This window comes from Melanostigma gelatinosum (assembly GCF_949748355.1).
Source record: "Melanostigma gelatinosum genome assembly, chromosome: 6".
Taxonomy (NCBI): Eukaryota; Metazoa; Chordata; class Actinopteri; order Perciformes; family Zoarcidae; genus Melanostigma; species Melanostigma gelatinosum.
Genome location: NC_136639.1, coordinates 14249005 through 14275075, shown reverse-complemented (window position 1 = coordinate 14275075; position 26071 = coordinate 14249005). Strand labels below are relative to the sequence as shown.

At 43.1% G+C, this 26071-nt stretch overlaps 1 protein-coding gene across 2 annotated transcripts in view; it reads right to left on the bottom strand.

Moving 5' to 3' along the window:
• Positions 1-24756, bottom strand: part of rhobtb4 (Rho related BTB domain containing 4) — a 39717-nt gene extending 14961 nt beyond the window's left edge. Inside the window, exons 1-4 of one of the 2 annotated variants that reach the window (XM_079270570.1) lie at positions 24653-24756; positions 23856-23996; positions 3144-3345; positions 2734-2837 (exon numbers count right to left, since the gene is read on the bottom strand). In XM_079270570.1, coding sequence (XP_079126696.1) covers positions 2734-2837; positions 3144-3335 — 296 coding nt within the window. In that variant the 5' untranslated portion in view covers positions 3336-3345; positions 23856-23996; positions 24653-24756. Of the gene's footprint in view, positions 1-2733; positions 2838-3143; positions 3346-9506; positions 9613-23855; positions 23997-24652 lie in introns of those variants that run through there. The other variant, XM_079270569.1, reaches the window with a different exon arrangement.
• Positions 24757-26071: the final 1315 nt, after the last annotated feature.

Here is a 26071-nt window from a genome sequence, read left to right as displayed (position 1 = left end):
AAAAAAAAACTTATCTGCTTGTTTTATTCATTAACTTTTAAAATATTTACTACACTTTGTGCAAATCAGGTAAAAAGTCCAACAAACAGAGGTAATTCCACCTGTTTGGAATCAAATTCAACAGTTTCAAGCATTGAAAAATCTTCAAAGAAAAAAACGGCCTCGAAGAAGTTTAATAAAAATACTCAATTTGCATTACAAACATACAAGCTACCTGAGTGACAAGTTGAATTACTTTTTAAGGCACACAGCACCATATCAGACATTTTCTACAGTGTCATAGAGACACAGGTTCCATAGTCCAACTTTATTCTCACGAATGTAATCTCTGAAAAGCTCCTACTCCTACTCCCAATGACACAACATTACATCACACTTCACACACACACACACACACACACACACACACACACACACACACACACACACACACACACACACACACACACACACACACACACACACACACACACACACACACACACACACACAGTCCATTAGCACTTTGTCAAAGGATCATTACCATGGTTTATTCTGTTTGAGGTCATGTTATGTGTACGTGCCTTTGTTCTTTGTGTCGTAAGCATTTTCTTTACAACCTAGGCTTCACTGCCCTAGTTTGTGCCAGTATACCTTGATGATAGCATAATACTGTACCAACATATGAGCCCAAGATATATTTTAAACCTGTACAATCTTGATAAATCTGTCAAAAGCAGAGTTACGGTGAGGTAAGTAAAAGCTAGTACCAGATTAATCCATTCGTACTGATGCTTTGCACTGCAGAGCTACTTCCAGGTTCAACCTGCAGGTCAACAATGTGTACTGTACATATAGGTTTGTCTGAATGAGAAAGCACATGTGAGTCTATCACAATTTACCCCCAGCACGAATGCTAATAAATAGTGTGTGTGTGTGTGTGTGTGTGTGTGTGTGTGTGTGTGTGGCAGATTCAAACTACAAAGGTCATCAGCTGCCCGATTATGTAAAAAGAAAAACAGACATAGACACACAAATATGAGCAGAGAGGTCCCAGATAATCAGATTGTCTGACTCTCATGGCATAACACTTCTCATCAGTCATAAAGTCTGTCTATCAGTGTCATAAAAGTTAATAACAAGCTACTAAAACAGATTACAATAACAATCCTTACCAGAGCAATGTGATATTGTTGTGCTTATTTATTCAAGAAGCAAAACTAGATTTTTATTTTCTTCACAAAATTCTGCTGACTGAAAAAAAACAAAACCATTTAGTTGAGGTTGGCTCAGGTTAGGTTCGGCTTAGCCTATTTTCAGGCTGAGATTCCTGAAGTTCCCCTCCGATAACGAAAGCATGTGACAGTCTGGGTATTGTCTAACTATGTGATGTTTTGATATCAACAACAGGCTGCAGAGTGGAGGAAGATGTGAAGAGGGTTTGGGAGCAGCAAGTGTCAAGAGTATAGAGGAGGCTAATGATGGGAGTTGAGTTACAGGGTAATAAGGGAGATGGGGGAGAGGGGAGGTGAGGCAGAGGAGAGTCTGAGGGAAGGTTGGAAGAGAGAGCATGGCCAAAATGAAAGAGTGGATGAACATGGCTGGAGGAGGAGGAGCAGGAGGAGGAGCAGGTTGATGCCTGGAGCTGCAGACGCCAGGGAGGCAGGCAGGCGGAAAACAGCTGAGCTGGCACTGTATCTTAATCAGCTGACTGTAGGCTGACGAAGCATGCGGGACATGCAAACAGACACGAACGCACACACCAAAACAGACACACACAGAGGCAGATCAATGTACAAGTGTACAGACACTGAGGGAGTGGAAGAACACAACAGAAGGGAGGGAATTTGATCCTCAAACTGAACTACATCCAACCTACAAATGCACAAACGCAGTCAGGCATGCATACTTGCCAAAAGGTGACAGCGTGACATGTTACACGAAGTGCATCCACCCACCCTTGTGAGAACTCACAGGTTGCACAGTGTGATGTGTACATGCATGTGTGTGTGTGTGTTGATGTTTGTATCTGGTTATGGCTTATGATGTAATGCTGTGAACGTAAGAAACAGTCAATTCTGAAAGATGTGTATAAAATAGATAAAATGGCAAAGTAGATGGCAACAAATGTCTCAGCATTGTGTGGGAAAAGAAAAAAGAAAACCTCTAATTATTGTGTTTAGATAAATATGTGGCATATATATATATATATATATATATATATATATATATATATATATATATATATATACAGAACTCATCTAATAAAGTATGAAATGTATCTTCACTTTTCTGTGTTACTGTCATGTGGTCAAGTTTGGTCACCGTCGTTTGAATTGGTATTTGCTGATTTCGCTTTGGCAATAAGTACTTTTGCATTTCATGCCAATAAAGCAGCTTTGATAAAGGGAAAGGGAGTAAGAGGATAGAGCGATGATCCAATCATGTCTGGTGGAGGAAGGATGTAACAGCTTGAGAGCAGAGTTCAACTAAAAAGCGTGGCAGCTGGATTACACACAAAAAAAACGACTTTTGGGGAGGTAAATGTTATGCGGGCATTTTTATGTGCGGGTCTGTCAGGTTTCTTTCTCCTAAACCGCCCGGCAAAGAATTAGCTCACATGTTCGCCGAAATAAATTGTGTCAAGGCCATACAAATTCTACAGAGACAAGACAAAGATGTCTTGGATGCACCAATTGTGAAAAAGGATTGTGTTTGCAAGGTGTGCCTGTTACTGTGTACTCATCCGCTCACCTGCCATAGGCGAAGCGTCTGTCTTTGTGATGATCCCCGAACGTGTCCCACAGCCTCAGGGACACACTGACCTCATCCACTACATCACGAGATCTCTCTAACACCTGCAGAACAGTCACATATCTTAACTTCATTTTGATGTTTGATGTTTTAGTGATATTGAAGGATTATGCAATCACTCAGGAAGGAAAAAAACACAAACAATGCACAATATCAAACTGCATGGTCAACATCTTTAGAATCAAGTTGTATTTCATAGGCCTGAAGAGAGAGGTTTTCAGCTGTGATACATATGAACAATAAACAGAATCAGCCTCAGTAACATGTCCAACGGTGTACCAGAGTGTGCCTATATGTGGCTCTTTCCACACTGTGTTTGGCTGTGTGTTTAGGTGTACGTGTGTGCCCACCTCCTGGCATACACGGTACTGGTCGATGGCCCAGACGGTTGGCACGTGGGTGGCAAGCAGCTGATACTGTGTGAGGGTGGCATTGCAGGCCCGGGCACAGATTAGCCTGGTCTTGCCTACTGCATTATCCCCTACCACCACACATTTAATGGTTTCCACATTGGGCCGCTCATAGTCTGTGTCTATATCCATGGAGAGGGCCCTGGAGAAAGGCAAAAGGAGAGAGAGAGAGAGAGAGAACGAAAAGAGGTTAATTCAATATTCATGGGATATTAAAATCACATTGATAATGCATCCCACGAAGACTGACACTGCATTTGGACAATGAAAGCAACTGGCCCCAGCGACAATACAGCTTCTAATTCTCGCCCAGTCCAGGCTAGGGAGGCTGTGTTAAGGCTCCCGTAGCTGTACTGACCAGTGTGTTCAGACGCGTCTGCCAAACTCCTCAATAGAACACGTGGTTCGCAGGCTGAGGAATGAAGGGGCCGCAGAGCTATTTCTGTAACAGCACAGAGAGAGGGAGAGAAAGACAGCGAGACTTCCCATGAGCTCACTGTCCTTTTCTCTTCTTGTCTGTCTTTCCCTGTATCCACTCCCCTTTTGATGCATTGATAGCATGCTTCACAGAAAACACAATGCAAAAAGACAGACAATAAAATCACTCCCAGGGGCATTCGTAATAACTTTTTAGCTCATTCAGGGAGCCCAGGGGGAGCTTTGCGTCATCTGTTGGGTTCAAACCTATTTACTGTTGGCTTACATAGAAGGGAAAGTAGAAAGAAAGTGTTCGTTGCAAGTTTGAGCACCTGTCAACTCTGCACTGAACCGCAGCACAAGACAGAGGTGGTTATGCAACACAGCTCGACTTCCTCTGTTAAAACCACGCACCTGTGAAAAGCTTGTCAAAATCCCCTGTCGATAAACTGCTTGCAAACATTTCTGAGATGTCAAAACACATGTCAATACCCATTTTCTAAAACATTTCTGGAAGAATCTGCTGTATTGCATAAACAGCCCCCCCCCCCCACACACACACACACGCACACACACACACACACACACACACGCACGCAACCAAACACCCAGTTAGACCTGAAATCAGATAATCAGTCCATCCGTACTTGCAACTAGATCAAAGACACACCCCATAAATAGAGCAACTGAAACATTCATAAAGGCCTTGCTTATCCTTTGACGTGGATGCCAGTTCAGACCAACAGCTAAAAATGGCATCTATTCATCGGACATATGAGCCATGTGTGCACCCTGTTAATCAGCCATCACTTGCTCTCCATGTCCCCAAAGACCTCCAACCTATTCATAAGACCACGGCTAAACTATAGAGCTTATTTCTTCCCCCAGCAGAGACATCAGACAACGATGTCCCTTGCCAACATCAACAAAAGCATCTTTGCTGTCAAAAGGAGTCCCAAATTACGTCAGCCAGAAAGTACAGCACAGAGAGCCTACCTTTGTCTATGTGAGCTGAAGAAAAGTGTCCGTCATAGAGGCCGTTTCCTGATTGGTCCATATGGAACAGATAGAACTGTGCCTTTCGGAGCTATAAATACCATTTTTCCCCTGCCACCTGTCTGGCTGCGACACCTTCTGAGACACGTACTACAGGTGGAGGAGTGAGATAGAAGAAGCAATAAAAACGTTTGCACTTATCTAACAGCTATCTGCCTAATAGTCATCGCAGCAGCCCTCTTCGTGCTGTAATAGGAAAAAAACTACTACGCAAGGGGTGCTGTAACATCCCCAATATGAGAGGACGCCGAGTATTGTAAATGCTTAGCGTTTCCAATGCAACATTAGATAAGCAAAAGGGATTGCAAGAGAAACAAGGCAGGGGCGGGATTATTAGAGACTTAGAGAGAAAGAGAGGGACTGTCAGCCCAGCATTAGAATCGGTCAGTTATGCCACTGGGATCAAAAGGGCAAGACCAGCAATAACCGAGGCTGCTCAGGGGAACGTAGCACAGCTTTTCCTGCTGCTGCTGCTTCTCTCTACCCTCAAATATGTGGTTCTTTAAGAGCGGAAGACAGTTAGAGAACAGTGTGAGATCATATAGTGACCCAAAGGAAGGTAAGTCATCGGCATATAGGCATGTGAGCATGCATGAGTGCATGTGTGTGCACGTGGTAATGAGCTTAAGGCCGGCCTATGAGGCATGGAATGATGCGAGCAGTGATGTAACCAGGAGGCGGAGTTGGCGGTGTCGGTGTGTGGACAGTTTCCCAGGGGGATCAAGAGTACCCGGCTCCCAGATATCATCCTCCATCTGATGCTCTGCATCGGGCTCCGAGCGAGAGTCTGGTCACACGGCAGTCAGCGCACATAACACAGTTGTTTACTAGCACACCACTGAACTTGTATAGATATGCACCTGCTCTCAGGTTTATATTTAAAGTGATTGGGCTTTCACCAACTTCAACAATTATTTTGAATTGCATGACTCGGGATGAGCTGAAGCCGGAGACTGTGAGAGCAGAGCAGTGCAGCTCAGAGGAGCGGAAAGAGAAGCTGCATAGCTCAGGTTTCATTTTCAGCCAACGACCTATAGTGAACTGTACACAGACGTCTAGACTTCATCTGCCAGCCAGTGTCATCTTCCCAGCAGGGCCCCAAAGGAGGCTGCATGGGCAAAGAAGTGTCGCATGTAACCATAACATGCGTGCTTGAAAAAGAGAATGAGATTCTGTCCCAGTTCTTTTGTGCATGCATTTCTGACTCTTGTAGTGACATATGAATGGGTGTAGGCAAGACCACAGTGATAGGAACGCTGCGATGGGGTCTCAAACACTCACTCGAAAACACTCAAACACCGACCTTCTGGTTTCTACTCTGGAATGTCCCGGATTGAGTCAGTGTGTGTGTGCGCGTGTGTTTGGTGCAGGAGGACCAGACAGACAAAGAAGCTCATGCATAATTTGGATAGTGTGCATCTCAGTATGGCTTTGCTTTAAAAGCCAGATGGGGGTTTCATAAGGAGATGGCTTGAAGCTCTACTTCATTGCACATTTCCTGGCATCTTTGCTGTTTGTTTTTTTACACACTTCCTGTCTAAATCCGTTCCTTTATCCTTCCGTCTGTCTATGTCTCTCTGGTTTGTTCCCAGCTGTGCCCACTCACCCGCACCTTCTGACCCGCTCACAAGCTCCCTCCTCTCTCCTTCCTATTCTGTATTCATTCTCCAAATCTAACGCTCCAGCTCACAGTTATTCCATTCTTCACTTCCCCCATTGTCTTTTCGTAACCTCTCTCCACCGCCCTCTTTCTTGTCCTCTCCCTCGTTTTTTTCTCTCTCCCTCCGCCCCTTGATTTAGAAGTCATCTATCTATCCATCTATCTATGACCTTGCACTTTTCTGGATAGCAATCAAGGAGCATTAAACAGACAGCCCTCCCACACCCGGTTTACTTCCCCCTCTGTCTCCCTCTCTCTGTTGTGCAATACTTTTAGCAATACACTGGCAGCCACCTCTCATCCCAAAGCCCTCCACAGCCCCCCATCTGCCTCTTTTTTTGTCTTCTTCCTTGGGGCTAGAGTTCACCACCCTGACTGAAGCCGCCTGCCTCTCCGCTCCCTCCCACCCAGCAAAAACAAAATGCCCCCAATAACCACCCACTTTATAGATGGGTCAACACTTGCGCACTGGCACAGAGCTATGGGGTTTACACTATCACAGGCTTGACTGCATATTTAAAGTGTCCATGTGCAATTGCTGGATATAATTATGGCTACATGTGCAAACTAATCTCACTATTTGTTTGTCAAAGTATGCCCTCGTGAAATAAAAAGTCTACTCATTCGTACTTGGGTACCGGTATATGCTTTTCAGGTGTGTGTGTGTGTGTGTGTGTGTGTGTGTGTGTGTTATGTGGGTGATTGAGACAGTGACTGCCACAGGCGCAGCTGGCACAGACTGGTTACATAACCTGGTCTGTAGCCTATAGCCTCTGCTACGGACCAGGTCTACTGTCAGCCATCAAGGGAGCCTCTTGATGGCTGACAGTCGACCTCAGACTCACACACACTAGCACACACATGCTCACACGCAAGCATGCCGGCACATACTTGCCTCACCCACTGCAGATGGCACTGGTATTACTGTGCGCACCGTGGCAGACGGCGATATGTACGCATAAATCCTAATGAATGAGGGTCTTTGGGAGCAGCATGAGCCTGCAGGAGAAAGCCTTCCTCCTCTCTTCTCTCTGCTGCGATAATGCTTTGTAAACACAGGAAGGCTCCTCTTGATGCCCTAATTTCCTTTCTCCCTCCCATCTTCCTCCTCCTCCTCCCTTGTCCATATTTTACACCTTCTCTTTCTCTCCATCTCTCTGTCTTAACTCGTTTGTCTTTATCGTGTTTCTATTTCACAACATTCTTTCCAGCATCTGATCCGATACAGAACATTTTTTGCTGTTTATTATCTTCCAGTATGACTTTTCTTCTATCACCTCTCCCACTTTCTCACCCATTTTTCTTTTCTAGACATTTCTGATACAAATATACAGATGACCTCTCAATTACAGTACTTTGTGACTGCTTTGACTTCATTTTGAGAGTACAAGTTTGAAGAGCAAAACATTCTTTTTGTATGCAGTGTTTGCATACAAAATGCAAAACAGATCATTGCAATCACTATGTCATACTCTGGTTTGATGCTTGCCAACATCATTTGTACTGATATTTCAAAATGCAATGATGATACATTTCTCCAGATATACATAATTATGTTCTGATTGTGTGCGTTGTGTTTTTTCTCTGAAATTGAGTCAAAGCATTTGGGAATTACTGTAACTTTAAGGCAAAGTGACCCAAACAATATTGCAATTTTGGACTGGAGGTGGATAAAGTTTGCCTGGCAGACACATTCCAGGCCATGAATCTCCTTTGGGAATGTAACAGGGGCTTTAAACACAACATACTTTAAAAATGTGCTAGAAAGCCTGGTCCTTTCAATAGCCTGGACCCTAATTAGCATTCTATTATATTATACATCATATTACAAACATACCACTAGCAGAGCTGAACACTGAGCACTTTTTTCTCACCAAAGCGGTCCATATCATAACATACTGGGTTCAGATCCAGGAAGACACACACATAAAGCACAATACGTACACGCAGTTGCAAGGTCTATCACCCCCGGGTACCCTACTACAGTCTGTTCCAGGGATCAGAACATTCAAAGCAGCCATATAATGCTGGCTGACTCTTCCATGTGGGTCTGTCAGTGCTGCACTGTGTTATCTCACAGCTGTTGACACAGTCAAAGCGTTGGGCTTAGTGCCTAACCAGGCTAACAGCTCTGTCCCAGATCCATCTCACCGTACACATAACGACAGCCTCGATCATTGATAAAATAACAGAAGTAGTGGGCCAATAGAAAGTCTAAAACCAATACTTATTTGTAATTTGTACCAGAATGGAAAGTAATATTTAGTAATGCAGAAGGTTGAGCCACAGGCAGGTGGCCATTAATAGACGTATTTTCAGGAGAAAGATGCATTGGCCAAAAGACAAAACAGTTTGTTTACCGAACCACACTTTGCAGATATGATTCATTGCTAAAGACTGGAAATTACATAATTTACAGGTAAAGGGGAGAGTCACTTCCTCCGATGACGTCATAGCCACAGGATCAGCATCATTGTGTGTGTATTCAGGTGCATACGTGCACGAGTGCATGTGCATTCTTACAAACTCAAACAGCAAGATTTTGCTCGTGATCTATTGCCATAGCTTTGATCCACTATTCCAGTAGATAATGTGCTGTCGCATCACTACACTCATCAATGAAAAGCACCTCGTGCGCTCCCTCCCTCCCACCGTAGCCATTCACAACCACCTGGCTCATTCATATTTTTTTTGGGAAACCGATTCAACAAAGCAGGCTATCCATTGTATTGGCATCCCTGTGTGCGGAAACGCAATGCAGGTTACACACATTCAGCGCGGTGGTAAGGTGTCTGTTATCATCTGTGTTGTAAAAGGCAGGTGGATATCATCCTACATCCCGAGCTGATAAGTCTTGCGTAACGTGCCAAACCCATCCGCTGCACTACCACACTGATTCGAAATGCTCTGAAGCACCACGCGTGGGATTATAAAAAAAAGAATGCAATACATGTAAAATATAAGAGCCTTTGAGACTATTACAGTGGCATTATAGAGATTAAAAATCCATTAGGTAGTCTCCAATAAAGTCACCATTGATTTAAATACAGCTGATGAATTAATAATCTTCAGAGTAAAGGATATTACAAGCAGTGTGCGGATTGCTTAGTGCACAACAAGAATTGCATTGGGAGCATGTGACTCTGTATTGCTGCAGGAGGGGTCCCTACCTTCCGACGGTTCCGGAATTGACCCACATGCCACTCTGCCGGTGGTTCAGCCGGTCACTCAAACCAGACAAGGACGCGCGGAGAATGAAAAGGTGTTCGCGGTGGTCTCGCTGTTTGTATCAGAGCACATTTGTCTGCAGAGCAGCTGACCTGTCACATCCTCTCCTCTTACTTCCCCTTCGCTGCCTTCTCAATCCAGCGTCTCACAGTCCTCAATAAGTCTCGACCCGCTGTTGCAGACCTGATGCAATGCTGTTGTGATTTTAATCGGACGCTTTTTAGGGTGGAATGTAAACATAGCCGGCCTAAAGATGTTTGTGGTCTGAGTCACCTCCTTTTCTGTTGTTGTTTCCCCCAGCTGATTTCAGTTGAGGCACGCCTCCACGGCTGCGCGTCACTACACAATTCAAGCGTCTCATTTTGTGCTGCGTTCAAGTGCTGTCAGAAAAATATAAATTTGGCGCAGATCGACGCCAGCTGCACGTCCGTGATATTTAGGGGTGGACTATAAAGCATAGAACACATGAATAGTAAAGACATTTTATGTTGTAAAATATTTGGGGTGTGCATTCATTTCAACATTACATTCAACCCCTGGCGTTTACATTTTCTCTTGCATTTTCAATTTTTACTTTGACTCGGGACTAAAGAACAGCCTTCTAATAGCTTTCTTCAACATAAATATCAGCCAACAGAAGTGGCTGAACACTACAAACAACTTGTATTTAAGACCGTATGTGTCAGATGCTGGAGCTGAAGAGGAACACTTTAAGGTCTCATAAGAGATTAGGATTTAAGAGCCAATCCTATCCTGTAATGATGATGGTATCCCCGCCCGAACGCGTGCTCGTTCCATCCTGTTAACTCAATACATGCCGGAAAGCATGCTGCTTTTTGGTGGTGGAGCATTCACGTCCACCACTGTGCTGCTTGGAGACTCTCTTTCCTTGTGACTCCCATTATTACCCAAACACGAGGGATAAAGCACTTTTTAAAAAAGCATGGCAAACATTTAACAAAATATGTAAAAATAAATTGGTAAATGTGCAAAAGTATGAATATCCATCTGATGTTATCTTAATGTATCCTTTAATCCTTGCGCATACACATTAGTCATTCCCTATCCAAACTGAAATCCAGATAAATGATGCAATCGTTTCGTTATTACTCATAGGCAATGGAGATAGTTTCTCTTCTGTGGTTATTCTGGTTGTTAGCAACTAGATACCACATAGCAACACTTATGTATTGCTACAAAAGACAGGAGCCAAGAAAGAAAAGGCAGATCATGGATTGATGTGGAAAACACTCCCATTTTGTTCAAGATCTCGATGTCAGGGAATTACCTTCTGGAATGTTAAGCTAAATTATATCAGAGTAGTGAATGTCGCCATGTTGCCAGGAGGTAAAATACCTCACTTTATAAATGTTATATTGTCCAACTCAAGGCTTTGCCCAGGCATGTTTTAAAGACATGAACCTTCCTCTGAGTTCATCTGCCTTTCATTGTGCAATTCCAGATAAGAAGAGAAAATGCATTTTGTATTAGATTGCATTTTATCTTACAATTCATTTTGGACATTTTGCAGTGTTTGGCCACTTGGGGACCCGAGGACAGTCTGATCTTACCAACTTCCTTTCGTGACTGTGGAAGACTGAAGACGGACATCTACTGGTAGAATTTGGTACTGACCTCTCTGGAACAAAGACGCTATAAACTACCCTCTTTGCTACATTATGTCAGTGTTGACACTCAAGGCCACTGCCCCTGGCCTCGTCTGTGTGACATATTTTTGTGCAGATCAACAGTAGCTGCCACACTATATGCTTAGAGTCAAAGACCACAAATCTATTATACTTGACCATTTTTCTCCTTAGTCTGTCTCCACAAACTCTTGTGTTTTCATGTATGCTCTTGCACACAACATGCAATAACACCAGCAACAACACCACAGTTACATGAACAGGATTTTAATGTGCAACTAAGTGGAGATGTCTTTTTTATATGTCTATTTGTCCAGTGCTATCTTGAAGGCCTGAGAAAACTCTGGCCCCTGACCTGGCTGGCATGGCCAGAATGAAACAGCATGAAAGATGGACCGGAATGCTGCTGGAGAAAGCAGGGGTTCACAGCACTGGCACTGAGCGGGCTCAGAAATGTGGAGAGGTGTACTTGTGAGAGAACTCTCAAGCAGCACAGGCTGAGCTTATGTCTGGCCTTTTCAGCTACAGTAGTACAGAGAGGACTGAGTGGCTTTGTTTTTGAGCTTTATCGCTCTTTTATTAACTGTGTGGGAAGTCCACACCCATTGCTTTTACACTTTGGTGAGATTAAAGTTGGGAGAATGAGCTGAGATCATTCTTTGGCATAACTACCTCAACAAGGATCGTCCTGCTGCTTAGACAAAGACTCAGTTTGGTCTGCAGTATATTCAACGCCATCCAATGTTCCTCAAGTTTTATTGAAGGATTGAATTTGTTTATTTAGGTAAAAAATATTTTTTTCAAGTTCAGTAAATCCCAATTTGGCACCCTGTGGATATTGTTTTTTACCTTTAACAATACTTCCATCTTACCTCTGTAAATGCCTTCCCCTCAGTCTTCATCAAACATTTAGGTAGGCCTTCATTTTGCAATCAACGATACACCATATTTAAAATGTGACACCTGTTCATACAAAGTATGAATTACAGGCGTTTCAGTGAAATTCTCTACTTTACATTATGGCTACCTTTGGGCTCGAATGGATTGATTTTAGCAGACATCATACATTTATTTATTATTAAGCAATGCATAGCAGGTATGATTTTATGGTCGTAGAGCACTTTGGAATGAAATTCTTCCCCTCATCTCATCTCCTCCTGTCCACTCCTCCGCTGGCCCTATTCTCACCCCTACAGCTCACCCAAATATCCAACAGGCCTGCACACCCCCTGCCTCAGCACTGTACTGGAACAGTTCTAAAGCTGTCAAAACACCCAGCTTCTCACACTCCCCGAGTCCACAGAGAGTTCTCCTCAAACACACACTATCCCAAGCACTATTAAAGACACACACATACAACACACACTCAATGGAAAACAGTCTGCAGCCCCGTATACACTGACACAAGTAGGTCAGAGCTGCAGTGGGTCTTCCAAACAGTCCTCCAGCACCATGGAGCTGATAACAGTATCAAAGATTAAATTCTACCTTCAGCGCGGACAGACACACACACACACACACACACACACACATGAAAAAACACTACATACCACATGTACGTATGTAGATCTACAGTATGAGATCATTCGCTTCTTTCTTGGCAGGATGACGCAATTCTGTTTTGCAGAGCAACACGAAAGAATGCATCAACACAGGAACTTCAATTATTTTCTCTGGGAACAAAATTCAGAGGTCAAAGGTGAGGCGTGAGAATGGAATGAATGACTGGAGGCTGAAGTAAAATGAGCCTGTGGAAAACTGGCATTCTCAAATGATCCAAGGTAGAAGAACAGTGCATATCAAAAACATACTATGTAAATCTCTGACTCTGAAACGACCGTTTATCCATCACTCTTAATCTCTCTATCTCTCTGTCTCTCTCTCTCTCACACACACAAACATACACACACACACACACACACACACACACACTTTGACATGGAGAGGTGGCTGAGATGTGTTGGCTGAGCTGGCACCCTGACATGAAACAGAGTGTTTTGTAACAGCCAGCTTATGTGGCGATGGGTAGTGGGCATGTTAGCACAGTGTGAGTTAAAGTGAAAAACATTCAACGCTCGATAAGGCCTGGGAGAAAGTAGAGGAAGAGACAGACAGACAGAGTGCAAGAGAGAGGGTATTGTTTACTTACTAAGTTATCAGCAGATTGTCTTATCTACAGTCAATTGGAAAACTCCATGTTTATGCTGGTGTTATATCCTAATGAAGACATATCACTCCATTCCTTACAAGAGAAAAAGAAAAAAAAACACTCCAATAGAGTAAAAGGTTTCAGTGCATTAGTCAGGAGCTGATGAATGTATTCACTCTTCAATGCTATGCCTTGTAAAAACAAATCTATCTTGAAAATCGTTTTATACCATTTTTAATCAGCTCTCGTGTTGTGTTGGTATTGCCTTCATTTCTGCATTCTTTATGAGTACCACAGACACCAAACTGCACTGTCCAATTTCAAACTCAACCAACTGACCAAATTAGAATTTCAAAATTCACAAATGTATATAATTTTTTTTATCTAATGACCAAATCAAGCAATTACATTTTCCACAAACCGGGCAGCATATAAAAAAAACGTGTGTTTGAGGTGTGCACCCTGTACAGGGAGAAGTAATACTGAATGACCTGTGCCCTTAAAACCAATCATGGATTCAAAGAAAAAGTCTGTGATAAAAATGTACGAGCTATTAAACTGTGCCCAAGAACTCCTGTATCCCAAACAGTGAGATACATGTATAACACGTTCTGTTGACACACTTGTCATTAGGTATTTCACCCCGTTTACTGACTATAATACCGATGTACGATCAGGTCACGTGTGTGCTGGTGATGATGGGCCATGATAGTGGAATATGTTGGGAATTTAAAGTGGCTTGAGGTCCTGGGGCAAAGGCTGGATACAGCTGGGAATAGCTAACCAGAAGGAAAGGATGGAGGGCGGGATGAGTGAAGGAGAAAGGCAGCACTGCTGAGAGAGTATGGTGGGTGGTGGTGGTGGTGGTTCTGTCTGAGAATAAACAGACCTCTGATCACGATATTAATGCCAACTTACATTTTTACTGTGAGTGCCTCACTGTCCCTTGCTAAATGCCCTCAGACTCCATTTAGAGTCATGTGGCATCTGGCACACACAACCACCCACAGCACATCTGCCACCATCAATGCATACAATACCCATATCATGATAACTCAGCTTTTTGTGGCTATGGTTTCCTTGGCATGGCCTCCAGCACCATGGTTAAAACATCTCTGAGTGCTAATTAGGCAAGACTTGTAAGCCTCTGTGGGCCTTTTGTTTGACAAATTATTTTCTTGTTGGTTTAGAATCCTTGCCTGTAATTTATAGCCTGTTTCATCCTAAACCAGGGCCTAAAGCAAGAGAGTGCCTGGTGATAAACAAGATGTACAAGGGTTTTTTGAGAGGCTGAAGGGTTGAGTGGATGCTCTAAATTCTTGAGTGGCGTAAATCCTCGATGATAAAGACAAACGTGGCATAGCACAGGCATGATATACTGTCTGTATTCTGACCTGAGGGGATTGAGGTTGTACAGGCATGTCTTGCTTGCTTTTCTATGCCCAAATGGATGTACAGACACGCAAAATATTCATGACTTGACTGACTCTCGGTTTTTAACGGTAAATCAAACATGCAGGCATGAACAGGCTCCCCCACTAACAAACACAATTGTTGTAATATACACACGCATAAGCAAATACAAAATGTACACTCTGTGCTGATGGAGGCACAGGGGTCAGTCGAGGTGCCTCTTAAGCTGTGGCTGTCAAGCGGCAGGGCTAATCTTATGAAGGCTCTCTTCAGCCGCTGGTCCAAACTCTTAAAGTGATAGTTCACTTTGCTGGAAAATTTGCAGATTTGAATCCAAGCATAACTTTAAAACCTGAAGTGTTGCCTTTTTGTTTGGGAGAAGTAGTGTCCTGTCTAATACACAATATCTTGTGTATTAGATGTTTGGATTTGACACTAAAATAGGTTCCTCAGAATTGCAAGCAAATGGAGAGTGAAGATTTAAAGATCAATATAATGATGCACAGATTCTGTAACGATCTCAGTGGCGGTTGACATAAAGGGGCACTAATTGGTGTAGCTAAAAGTCCACCAAAGTGAAAGATCACTTTAATTAACTTGGGAAGTGCATGCTGAGCCAGTAGGTTCAGAATCTCCTTGGTGGATTCCAGACCCTTAGGTCAAGGGTCTGGTTTGGAATGACGTCAAGGTGAGGTGTGACAATCAGGTCGAGGAATGAGGCGGAGACAGATGTGGAAATGGGGATGGAGATCAGGAAGGAGGTGGAAATAGGACACGTGCTAAAGCTAGGGGAGTAAAGCTAGGAAGATAGGATGCAAATTAGATTAGCAAGGGAACAGACTTCAGCAGGCCACACAGACATGGACTGCAGCAGAAGACATAGATCTACAACTATAGGAAGTCTGATGTGATCTTGTTGGCAGACCAGTGGCCCTGGTCTAAAACTATGGAAAATGTGAGATGCTACCATCAGTATGCAGTTTGGTATAATGTTACCCATGGGGTGCATTTAAATACCAATGTTTATGAATTAAATAGCAATACTCACAATGCACCTGTAAACAAATGTAGTACATCCCCTAGTTATCTATTCAGTATCCGTCCACATTTTCCTTCGAGATGTTGGACTACCCACCAAATGACAGAAAGACAAAGCACAGCACTACATTCTGAGAAATAGAGAAGGATTGATACCTGCTGGTATCTGACTCTCTAAGGTCATAACCATGTCAAACCTCTTTGCTACATCCTGCCGGTAATTGCCGGTACAAGTGTACCGGTAATCCTCTGAACATCTTCTCTATGCCACGTCTGATTCGATTTATAACACTTACTCCCCAGACACGACATGGGTTCAATGTCAGTTTTGAAATTGACTTAATCCACCAGATATATTTCCTAGCCATGTTTTAATTTGTCCTTTAGTTAATCCATCAGCAGGGATAAGAGTGAAGCTTATCATGGTACCTGCAAAGTGCCTTAAATGGGATATTTTGTTCCTGGAGCTCGTTGATATGGAGATAGCTCGGTAAATGTAATTGGATGAGTTTTTAGAAATACTTTTTAACAAATGTGAAAGATGAAACCCCACATGTAAACCTTAACATAAAATGATGTATGTGTCCCACTTTTTTGCATTCAACTCTTCTGGTGTTTACTTTAGTATGTGGCATTTGCCTAAATATATGATTCCTATTCAATATATACAGTATATATTTTTTCTTTTTCTGAATAACAGTTCAATGCCAGTATGAAATATCCAGAATGCAGGGATTAGGGAATAAGCCAAATACAGGATACATCTCAAATTTCTGATTGTTGTGCTAGTATCTGATAGTGTTAAGGGAAGGTATGACTCAACTGACCCAGCAGGCAACATCTGCCTTCATTCTGTTTCAGATGGGTTCCTGTGATGGGTTACATCATGCTCTAGATACATTTACGAGCATTATTGACCAGCCCCTTAATGGCAGATCAATGGGTGGTAAACAACCAAGTCCTGTAATGTGTCATCTGCCAGGAGGTTTTTCCAACAATACTTGCAATCTAAGTACATTTGACACCTTGCTGCTACCTGTGGGGATGTTGGGAATGCTGGTAACCTCTCTGAACCTCAGACAGCTCTGCCAACACTCACACTCTGGTGAGGATGTATCAGAGTAAACTTTGGACTGAGGTTTGAGATCAGACAACAAACAGGACAAGAAGCAAACAGAGCTTTCAGTCCTCTGAAGCACAGGAGATAAAAAGAGAAATCTTCTTTGGTTGTTTTAGTTGCAATCATCTGGTAATGCATTCAAATATTTCTATATTTCTAGTTCTTGAATGTAGTGGAATGAAATTGTGCAAAGTGCTGACCAATGTGACAGTAACCAGGGAGAAGGGCAGGAGCAGAGGAAAAAGGCAATCGTTGTGAGGAAAGAGATGTATTTGACCTGGGCACAGGTCAGTCAATATTCCAGAAACAGCCTGATCAAACACAAACTGAAGCCAAGCCAAATACCTCTGGACTTCAGTCTGGCACATGGAAGCAGAGATTACACTGCACACAGTACATCAACCCAGCACTCTGCAAAGTACTGTATATGTTCCCGGCCTTTTTGGCTTGTGACCCGTTAAAATGAAGCAAAGTGCCCGGGACCTCTCATCACGTTGCATATGTCCACCAGTGGCAACCAGTTAAACTAAAGAGGGATTTATTTTCATAGTTTTATTTGAACAACTTTTAGACTCTTAAGGAGATACAAGTAGCCAGTAATCCATAAGAAATAAAGAAGAAATTAGAGAACAGTGGAGAACCACAGCTCTTTAAGCTGTAACAACTACAGCTTGAATGATACATGCTGCTTTCAGCTAATACTGGCTTATCAAAGATACAGTATATCAGAATATCCGAATACTGTTTGCTGCCAGATATGAAAATTGAATTACTATTGAAGAAGTAGTAGCCTAGTATCAGTAGTAGTAGTAATAGCTGTAGTAGTGGTCGTAGTATTTAATATAACAGTAGTAGTAGTAGTAGTAGGAGTAAAAGTAATGAAGTAATGGCAGTATTTGAAGTAGCAGTAGTAGTAGTACTAGTAGCAGTCGTACTAATAGCTGTAGTAGTATTAGTACTGGTAGTAGCATGAATAGCAGTAGTAGTAGTTGTAGTATAAGTAATAGTGGTAGTGGTAGTAATAGCAGTAGTGGTAGTAATAATATTGATAGTAGCAGTAATAGAACTAGTAATAGTAGCAACAGCAAAAGTTGTAGTAGAAGTAGTAGCAGCAGTAGTAGTAGTCATACTAGAAATATTAGCAGCAGTAGTAGTTGTCGCAGTATTAGTAAGAGCATTCATTATTTCAACAAAAAAAGCCTAATTTTCAGTTTAATGTTTACATACAGTTAATCCATGGGGCTTTTATTTTGAAAGGGTGGGGCTGGGTGGGGGAGGGAGGGGGAGAGGAGACATAATCATAATGTCTGACACATAAACAGAGGTTATTAAATGACAGGCTTCATCACAAGCAGTTCAGTTAGAATTCACTCTCTGGGGCTTTTATTTTGAAATGGGGTGTGGGGTGTGGGGGAGAAGGGGAGAGGAGACAGAATCATAATGTTAGATAAACACAAACCAGTTATTAAATGACAGGCTCATCACAAGCATTTCAGTTAGGATTCATTCTGTGGGGCTTTTATTTTAAAATGCCGTGTGAAAGAGCTGAACATTTTAATAGTTGAACGGTTTCTGTAGCTTAAAATATGAAGGAGAAGAAGAGGTGTGACGGAAGAAATAGAAGTTGAATAAAGATTCGAAGAACAATCGTTGGAATGCTTAACAGCATTCCAACAATGACAGAGAGCTGAGGCATAACAGGAAGGTCCTTTGTTGTGCTTTGTTCAAATACCCTGCATGTTGTTTATCCATTCTGTGAGTTAGAGTTCCTCATATTGTATCGCACTTGCACAAACAAAAACAAACCTGTTGTGTGTTGAAAACCTTGCATCTCACAGACGGAGCTAAACAGCAACGTATTAATCTCAATGGAAATGCAGTTTTGACTTCATCCAATGGGGCTTTGAGAAAGTTTGAGTGGGGTTTGAAACCCTCAGAGGTCAAAGCTTTTTGGCTAAGAAGAGCTATGTAATCCTTCAGCTGGCCACAAAAATCACCAAATATCGAGATATGATTTTCACCTGACCTACACACTGCGTGAATCTGTCATAATGGAGTTCAACATGCAACTCCAACTGCGGGAACATCGTTAAACAAGACAGCAGATGCATGCACACAGATGCTGACACACAACTGATACACTATGCACAGTCTGCTTCCTAAAATATCGTGATGGAAAACTCTATACTGGTGTCCGGTTGTTTCTGCACTGCTGCGCTTTGGTGATACAACCGGCACACAATAGTCACCTCACTCTGTGACCACATGTCATTCATTGCAAAGCTGCAGCACTGCCACACGGGGCTTTAGTCATATGAATAAGGGCAAGGGGCATTGGGGTGGAAGCTCTTTGTGCATAACTGTTGATCCCAGCTAATCCAAACCACTTGTGAACAGAGGTACTTTTCAGACCAGAGAAATGTTCAGATCAGACACACTAGGATGTGCAAAATGTAATTTACTGATCTCAAAATGTCCGAAACAATTCTACATGGCTTTTAACCATTTAGTTTAGATCAACAGTATGTCCCTACTGTATTATTGATCATTGCGGTGAGGGGGAAAACCATAACAGCTATTATGGAGCAGCATAACAACACTCAGGAAGTCAATAACTATTCACAACAGGACCTCTGTTGAAGAAGCACGGGATATAAAATAGGAATGATATTGATGATTTTGATTAAATATTTATGTTGAAATGAGAGTGACGTATTCTTGTGAGAAACAGAGAGAGACAAACTTTACAAACTGATAGACTATCTATACAGATCTATATACAAGCTATAACTCACGATATATATAATGATTTACATACCATCATGCTTTATACTACTCTCTCATTTATCAAAAAAAAACAACAACTTGACTTTTAAGTTGTATGATTTTTTTTCCTCTCAATTTGTTTTAATTCAGGAAAAGGTTCCTGAAGTATGCGATGACTATAAATAGATCCAAGCTGAAACTGGCTCGCCAAACCAGATAAATTATGGCGAGTCAATTTCAGATTTTTATGGAGAGCAAACCACAGAGACGGGAGTCAGACAAACACTGACTAGGATGATGACAGAACATAAGTAAATCTGATTCATCCATTCTGGTGTGTGTGTGTGTGTGTGTGTGAGAGAGAGAGACAGAGAGTGTCAGTGAGGTTGCATCAGCCGCCTAAACTGCAAAAGAAATGGGCAGCCCTCGATCGAATGGCATGCGGGCAATTACAAGCACAAAGAAAAGAAACCACATATAGATTTGAAAGGAAACACCTTTACTCGTGGACAGGTATAATCACACGAACAAGAACACAATTACAGATTAAAATCCTGTGGTTTCATGAGTGCCTTGGCCAACATTAAAACTGGTCTGAGCCTGATAAGCAGGAATGGCACCCTTGGGCGTTCCTCGCACCACAGATTAGTTAAAAGCCTTTAGTTCTTACTCGAGACAGGCAGAGAGCGTATGCACGTGTCAATGTGTTTATGTGTCTATTTGTGTTTCCAAATGTGGTTCTGCGTGTGAGTCATTGGCTTGTTCTTATTGTGTCTGTGTGTATGAGTCTGGGTGTGTTGGAAGGTTTTTGGATGCATGGGATGAAGGCAGAGTAGGGAGTGGTGTAAGAGGAAAATGTACAACTACTTCTGGGTACAATGAAAGCAATTAGATGCCAAAACAGAGCAACACCCAAGGTCACAGAAAACTGAACGAGAACACTTAACTATTGTTCTTGCTCGCTTTTTCAAGTTTCCCTGTAACACCAGCAAGCAGCGCTAAAATGACATGAGGGCAAACGTCTACGTGACATTACGCATGCAGTGGCAACTCTCTTTCTCTCCGTCTGACAAACAAGAACATGGAACTGTTAACAAACTCTCCCGCTCTCACCCGAGCACAGCCAATCGCTGATGTTGCTGAGGGTTTGAATTGGGGTTTGTTCATTCTCAATTAATGACAGCCACAGCTTTGAATAGTGTATGTAATGGGATGTGAGTAATTACTGTAAGGCAGGTGGGCAGACATTAGAGATGAGCTGCGTGTGAACAACACAGAAGCAAGACATATGGGGCTGTTTGATCCCACACAGACATGGGAAGTGGCCAGTGTGTGGGTCAGCCTCCTTAATCCTGTTGGGGATGGAAGGCCAACCGCACCCGTCCAACCCTGCTCGTAGCACGCGATATACAACAACCTGTATAAAACCCTCAGATAACCTCCTATGGTGGGAAGTGCAATCTGTGATTTCAACACACACACACTTCAATATTTAGTTGGCATATCCTCAGTGATATGACTTTGGAGCCAACTCACCCAATGGGATCGGCTTTCCACCACAAAGAAGAGAGAACGAAAGAGACACCCAGGGATCAAATTGCGTTCAGAGATGCAAACATACCAAAATATACATGTACACTGGACCGCAGATGCACATGAAGAGATATGTGTTGCAGTGATACATCACCACCACCATGATACACAGAAGTACACACACACACACACACACACAAACATGAACATAAATAGAGAGGCGCTAGAGCCAAGCAACCAAGCTGTGCCTCTTGGTGTCTGTGGCATAACACGCTGTCTCTTTCTGAACACACATGCAGGCGCACACATGCAAGTACCCACAAACATGAACTCAGTTAGCAACATAGATTTGATGAAACAGACATCAGGTCAGAAGACGGAAATATTCAAATGTAATTTCCTGTGTGTGGGGGTGAAGGGGTTAGGGAAACAGCAGCAGCAACTTTTATATGCTATTAATGATTAAAAGTGTGTCTGTGCTTTTTGGCAAATTGTGGCCTAAGACCTCCGAGCCCCAATCAGTCCACCCACCGTTTTCGTTAAAGAGCAGCTTCCTCTTCCACTGGAATGCTACCTGACCCTGACCTTGTCCTATCTCAGGCCTGTGGCAATCAGTTATTCTCAAGCTGCACAATGTCGAACATGTGAGCAGGGAGAGTTTTCCTACAGGTGACAGTCCACTGAAAACGACCCAGAACCTGAAGGGCATAAAGTCACAACAAGAAACATCCACTAAAATTGTTTTAATACAACCTGAATGCACTGATCATACAAAAATGAAGCGATTCTTGCTGCATAACAACCTTCAGCCCATAAGTCTTTCCCCATATTCTGTAAAGCCTCCCCGTCAGTGCAGCCATGCTGGATATCAACACACAACCCCCTGGCCTCGGGCCAGCCCGGCCACGACCGGATGAAGATACCGTCCCTGAAATGAAGTGGCTCTCTTATCTCCTCTCGCCCTCTTGGTCCGACCCTGCCCTGTCCTGTCCTCGCTGGCGACGCGACACCTTCCTATCCGAGTCTCTCACCACACACAAACAGCCCGTTGCCTCACACATGAGCTGTCTGGCCTTGTAAAGATGTGCTGTACTTCCTGCCTACATGAAATCAGGAGTATATGTACAAACAACTGTGGCAGGCACATGGTGTTTGACTTTGTATTAATATTGTTTTCAGTGTTTTGGTGGACCAAACTATTGATGGCATTTGTTTACCCGCTGTAACTCAGACCAGCTGCAGAGGCCGATAAAGCTATTGACACACATACAGTAGAGACAGAAACAAACGGTACAGTTGCCATCACCAGCACAATCACTTACTTCTCTCTCTCTCTCTCTCTCTCTCTCTCTCTCTCTCCCTCCAACCACCCCCACCACCATGTTTTCACTCTCTCCAAAACTTACTCAAGAGGACAAACATCATGTGGTGCTGGTAAGAGAAGAAGACACTGTTGTACGGTGACTGTGAGTCTCTGTTTTAAGTTTTTTTTTCTTGTTGATGTGGGAATGCCTGTGTTAGCGTGCAAGGGTGTGCATTTGAGTGTCTTTCAATTGGGATTGCTTTTGCATTTTAATAATTGCAACTCTAAATCCTTGCATACATACATGTATGCACATACAAACAATGCAAACTAGCCTTCCCATGCTCACATCTCACAGCCCCAAGTCATTCTGGATCCTGTTGAGGGGAGGTGTGTGCTCGAACCGGACTCTGTGTATTTCTGCGTGTCAGCATGTTTGTGTGTGCGATACTGCTCAACTCACACAAAGGCTTCTTATATGACTCCCAGCTGTGTGTATTTGGCCTCATAGACGACCATCCAGCAACCAGGAACTGTTTCGTGTGCAACTCTACTGGAAAGCCCCAGTTACCCATACACACACTCACAGCCTCCTCTGGAGACAACCCACTCCTCTGAACAGGGGCAGACACAAGGGATGGGCCTCAACCCAACGGAAGAATGGTTCAAATTCCACAGATAGAAAAACATCGAGGAGTGGGACAGAGCGGAGGAACTGGTGTCAACTCTGAGACCATCCCCCCACACCCACCATCTGTTCTGTGCACACAGTGTTGGAAAAGGGAAGAGGAAAGAACAAAAGAAATAGGAAATATTGGACTCTTGTGGGCATTGCTGGTTGACTCGGCACAAAATAAAACTGACCTTTTACGGCAGAAGCCCCCTGGCTTTCATAAATGTCGTTTTTTTTGTGGTTGACTTTAGGTGTCACACCCAAATTGATTTGATGAACTTAAGTTTTTAGCTTAAACATAAAATATACGAGAGCTGTGTTTTATTTGCAAATGTAGCCGTCAGACAAATGACCAAATATATATATAGATGCCTTGCAGTGTATTTTATTTTTTCGGGTCTCATCTCCCAAACAGCTGAACAAATTCTGTCCGGAGCAGAAGTTAAATGTCAGGCAAGTTCAACCTGAGGTCTGTCCATCAGAGCAAAACTGAGCAACCCAAACGAACTCAACCGTTATGCAACCTTGTCCACATGTGGTCTGCGCTGTAGACCGTTTAGTTGAGAACATATACACAGTTGACAAGTTAAGACACAGAGCGGGCTGTGTGTGTGTGTGTGTGTGTGTGTGATAGTCCACGTAGCTCCTACCTTTAAGAGACATTCACTTCTGGAATCGCTGCAGGTCTTTCTCCCCCTTCGCCGTCCGCTCTCAGCTCACACCGCTCCGCTGCTCTGCTCCCTTTCACTTAAATTCTGGGCAGCGCTCGTCTCTTGCCTCTCCCCATTCAACTGCAAGGCACAAACACATGCAATCACTTCAGGGCATTCCTGTGGATGACAACGCCGAATCACAACTCACACCTTTCAACACTTTGCTCCGTCTCAGTCTGGACTTGAACGTTCTCAAATGATCGGCTCCGTTTCTAAACGCTCGTGTTTAGTGAAGACCTGCCAGAGGAAAAGCACTCCCGGCCCGTTGCAGCCGAGAGACGCCAAGAGGAATGTAATTACATGAAGACTGCTGCATATTGCAAAAAGCAGCAGACATGCTCTTGTTTGCAGCCCCCCCCCCCCCCCCCCTATTGTGCTTAACGATCTGTCTGGGCTGCTGTCCGCCTGTGGTCCTGATGCGAGTTTGTTCCACGTCCCTTTGTTGTTTCTGTCACACCTAGGAGGGGAGCACATTGAGGAAGGAGCCCTTTTCGACTTTCTTTTGTCTGTCTTTTTTTCTAAAGTAATAATTCCACTCTTTACATCACAAATGCACGAGGGATTTATCCGCGATTTTTTTAAACAGCTCGCGTGCATTTCATCATCATCGCATCTGGCTAATCCCCTAATGATTTCTGCTCATTTGATTTGTTCACTTCCCATGTATACAAATACAATATCCCACAATAAAAGTCGGCACCCATCTTTTTGTTTGTCCTAGACCCCTACCTCACCTAATTTCTCGCCAGTTTCTCCTCGCTGGGTAGTGGAGTGACGCTGTTGTCTCTGTCTCTGTCTCTCTCACTCTCCTCTCCTCCCCTTTCCTTCTCCCGTTGTCTCTCCAAAGCGGCGGCAGAGCAGTTATGTTTCTCTCTGGACCAGCCTTCACCACTACAGCACGCCAGCGCCTATCAGCGCAGTGACGACAGCCTCATTGCTTGTCACCAGCGCCACACCCATCCATTCATAAAGTAGAGAGCGTGCCAGCCTCCAGACCGGACAGTGCGCACCGTGAGGTAAAAGATGCATCATGTAATAGGGACATATGAAATGGCTATGGCTGCATGCCTCGAATTTGTGCGTCTCATACTTTAAAACATATAGTGATGAGCACTTAATGACTTTTACCATCTTAAAAAAATTCAATAGTTATTTTTCACAAAGATGAAATTCCTTATTCATGTGCAATTGGTGAGAAACGTGGCAGCTGTCCCTATAGGCTCTCTACGTACAGTATATAAAGCTATAGGCAGTGATGTAACATAATTAGTCAATTCCAATATATTTGGAAACCTGTGAACAGATGTCACAGATGACAATTGAAGCTGAAACAATACATTCAAGCAAAAATACCCCCCCCCCCCCCCCAAAACAAAAACATTGTTATCATTTTCTCAAATATGAATATTTTCTTAAGATTAACAAAACATTTTGGACTGTCGGGTGGAGCAAAGAAGACAAAAATAATCTAGTTGTTGCTTTAGCCACAATAGTGTGTACCACTTCATACACTTTGATATCAATAGAAGTATGAACATGGGCTAATATAATGTGAAAATTCACTGGAAGAAGTATGGGATCTTGCTCAAGAGCACTTCAGAAGGGCTGGTGCTCACCGCCTCCAGCTTAAAGCAGGTCCACCCTGCTTAGTCGGTCACACTGCTCACATCATGTCCACCTGCAGAACCTGTCTGTTTGTGAAAGGTTGCTGAACAACATTTCAACACCTTTGTTTTTATCCTTACCCACCCAATTCATTTTGAAACCATTTGGGTGGATGTTCAAGACTAGTTAGATGCTATTGTGTTGTACAGACACTTCAAGGAGGATGCTGCCCACAGCCATTGTTCAGTACAGACACTGAAGTGTACAGTTGAAACTATTAATCACTCGTCAAACATCTGCCATGTGTGTGTGTGCTATCAAACATTTTTGTGGCCAAACTCCTCTGACACCGATAGGAGATGCCCAGTAAACCAGAGCTGTACTTCTTCAGTTGTCACATACTGACAGTGTCAAGCTGAGAGACTCTTGGTGTGATCAAGGTATTGCTGAACTAAGTTATGGAGGTATAATCAAATTACGAAGTATTAAACTTCCACTATAGAAACAAGCAGGGACAGCAGGGAAATGACACAATAAGAAAAAAAACA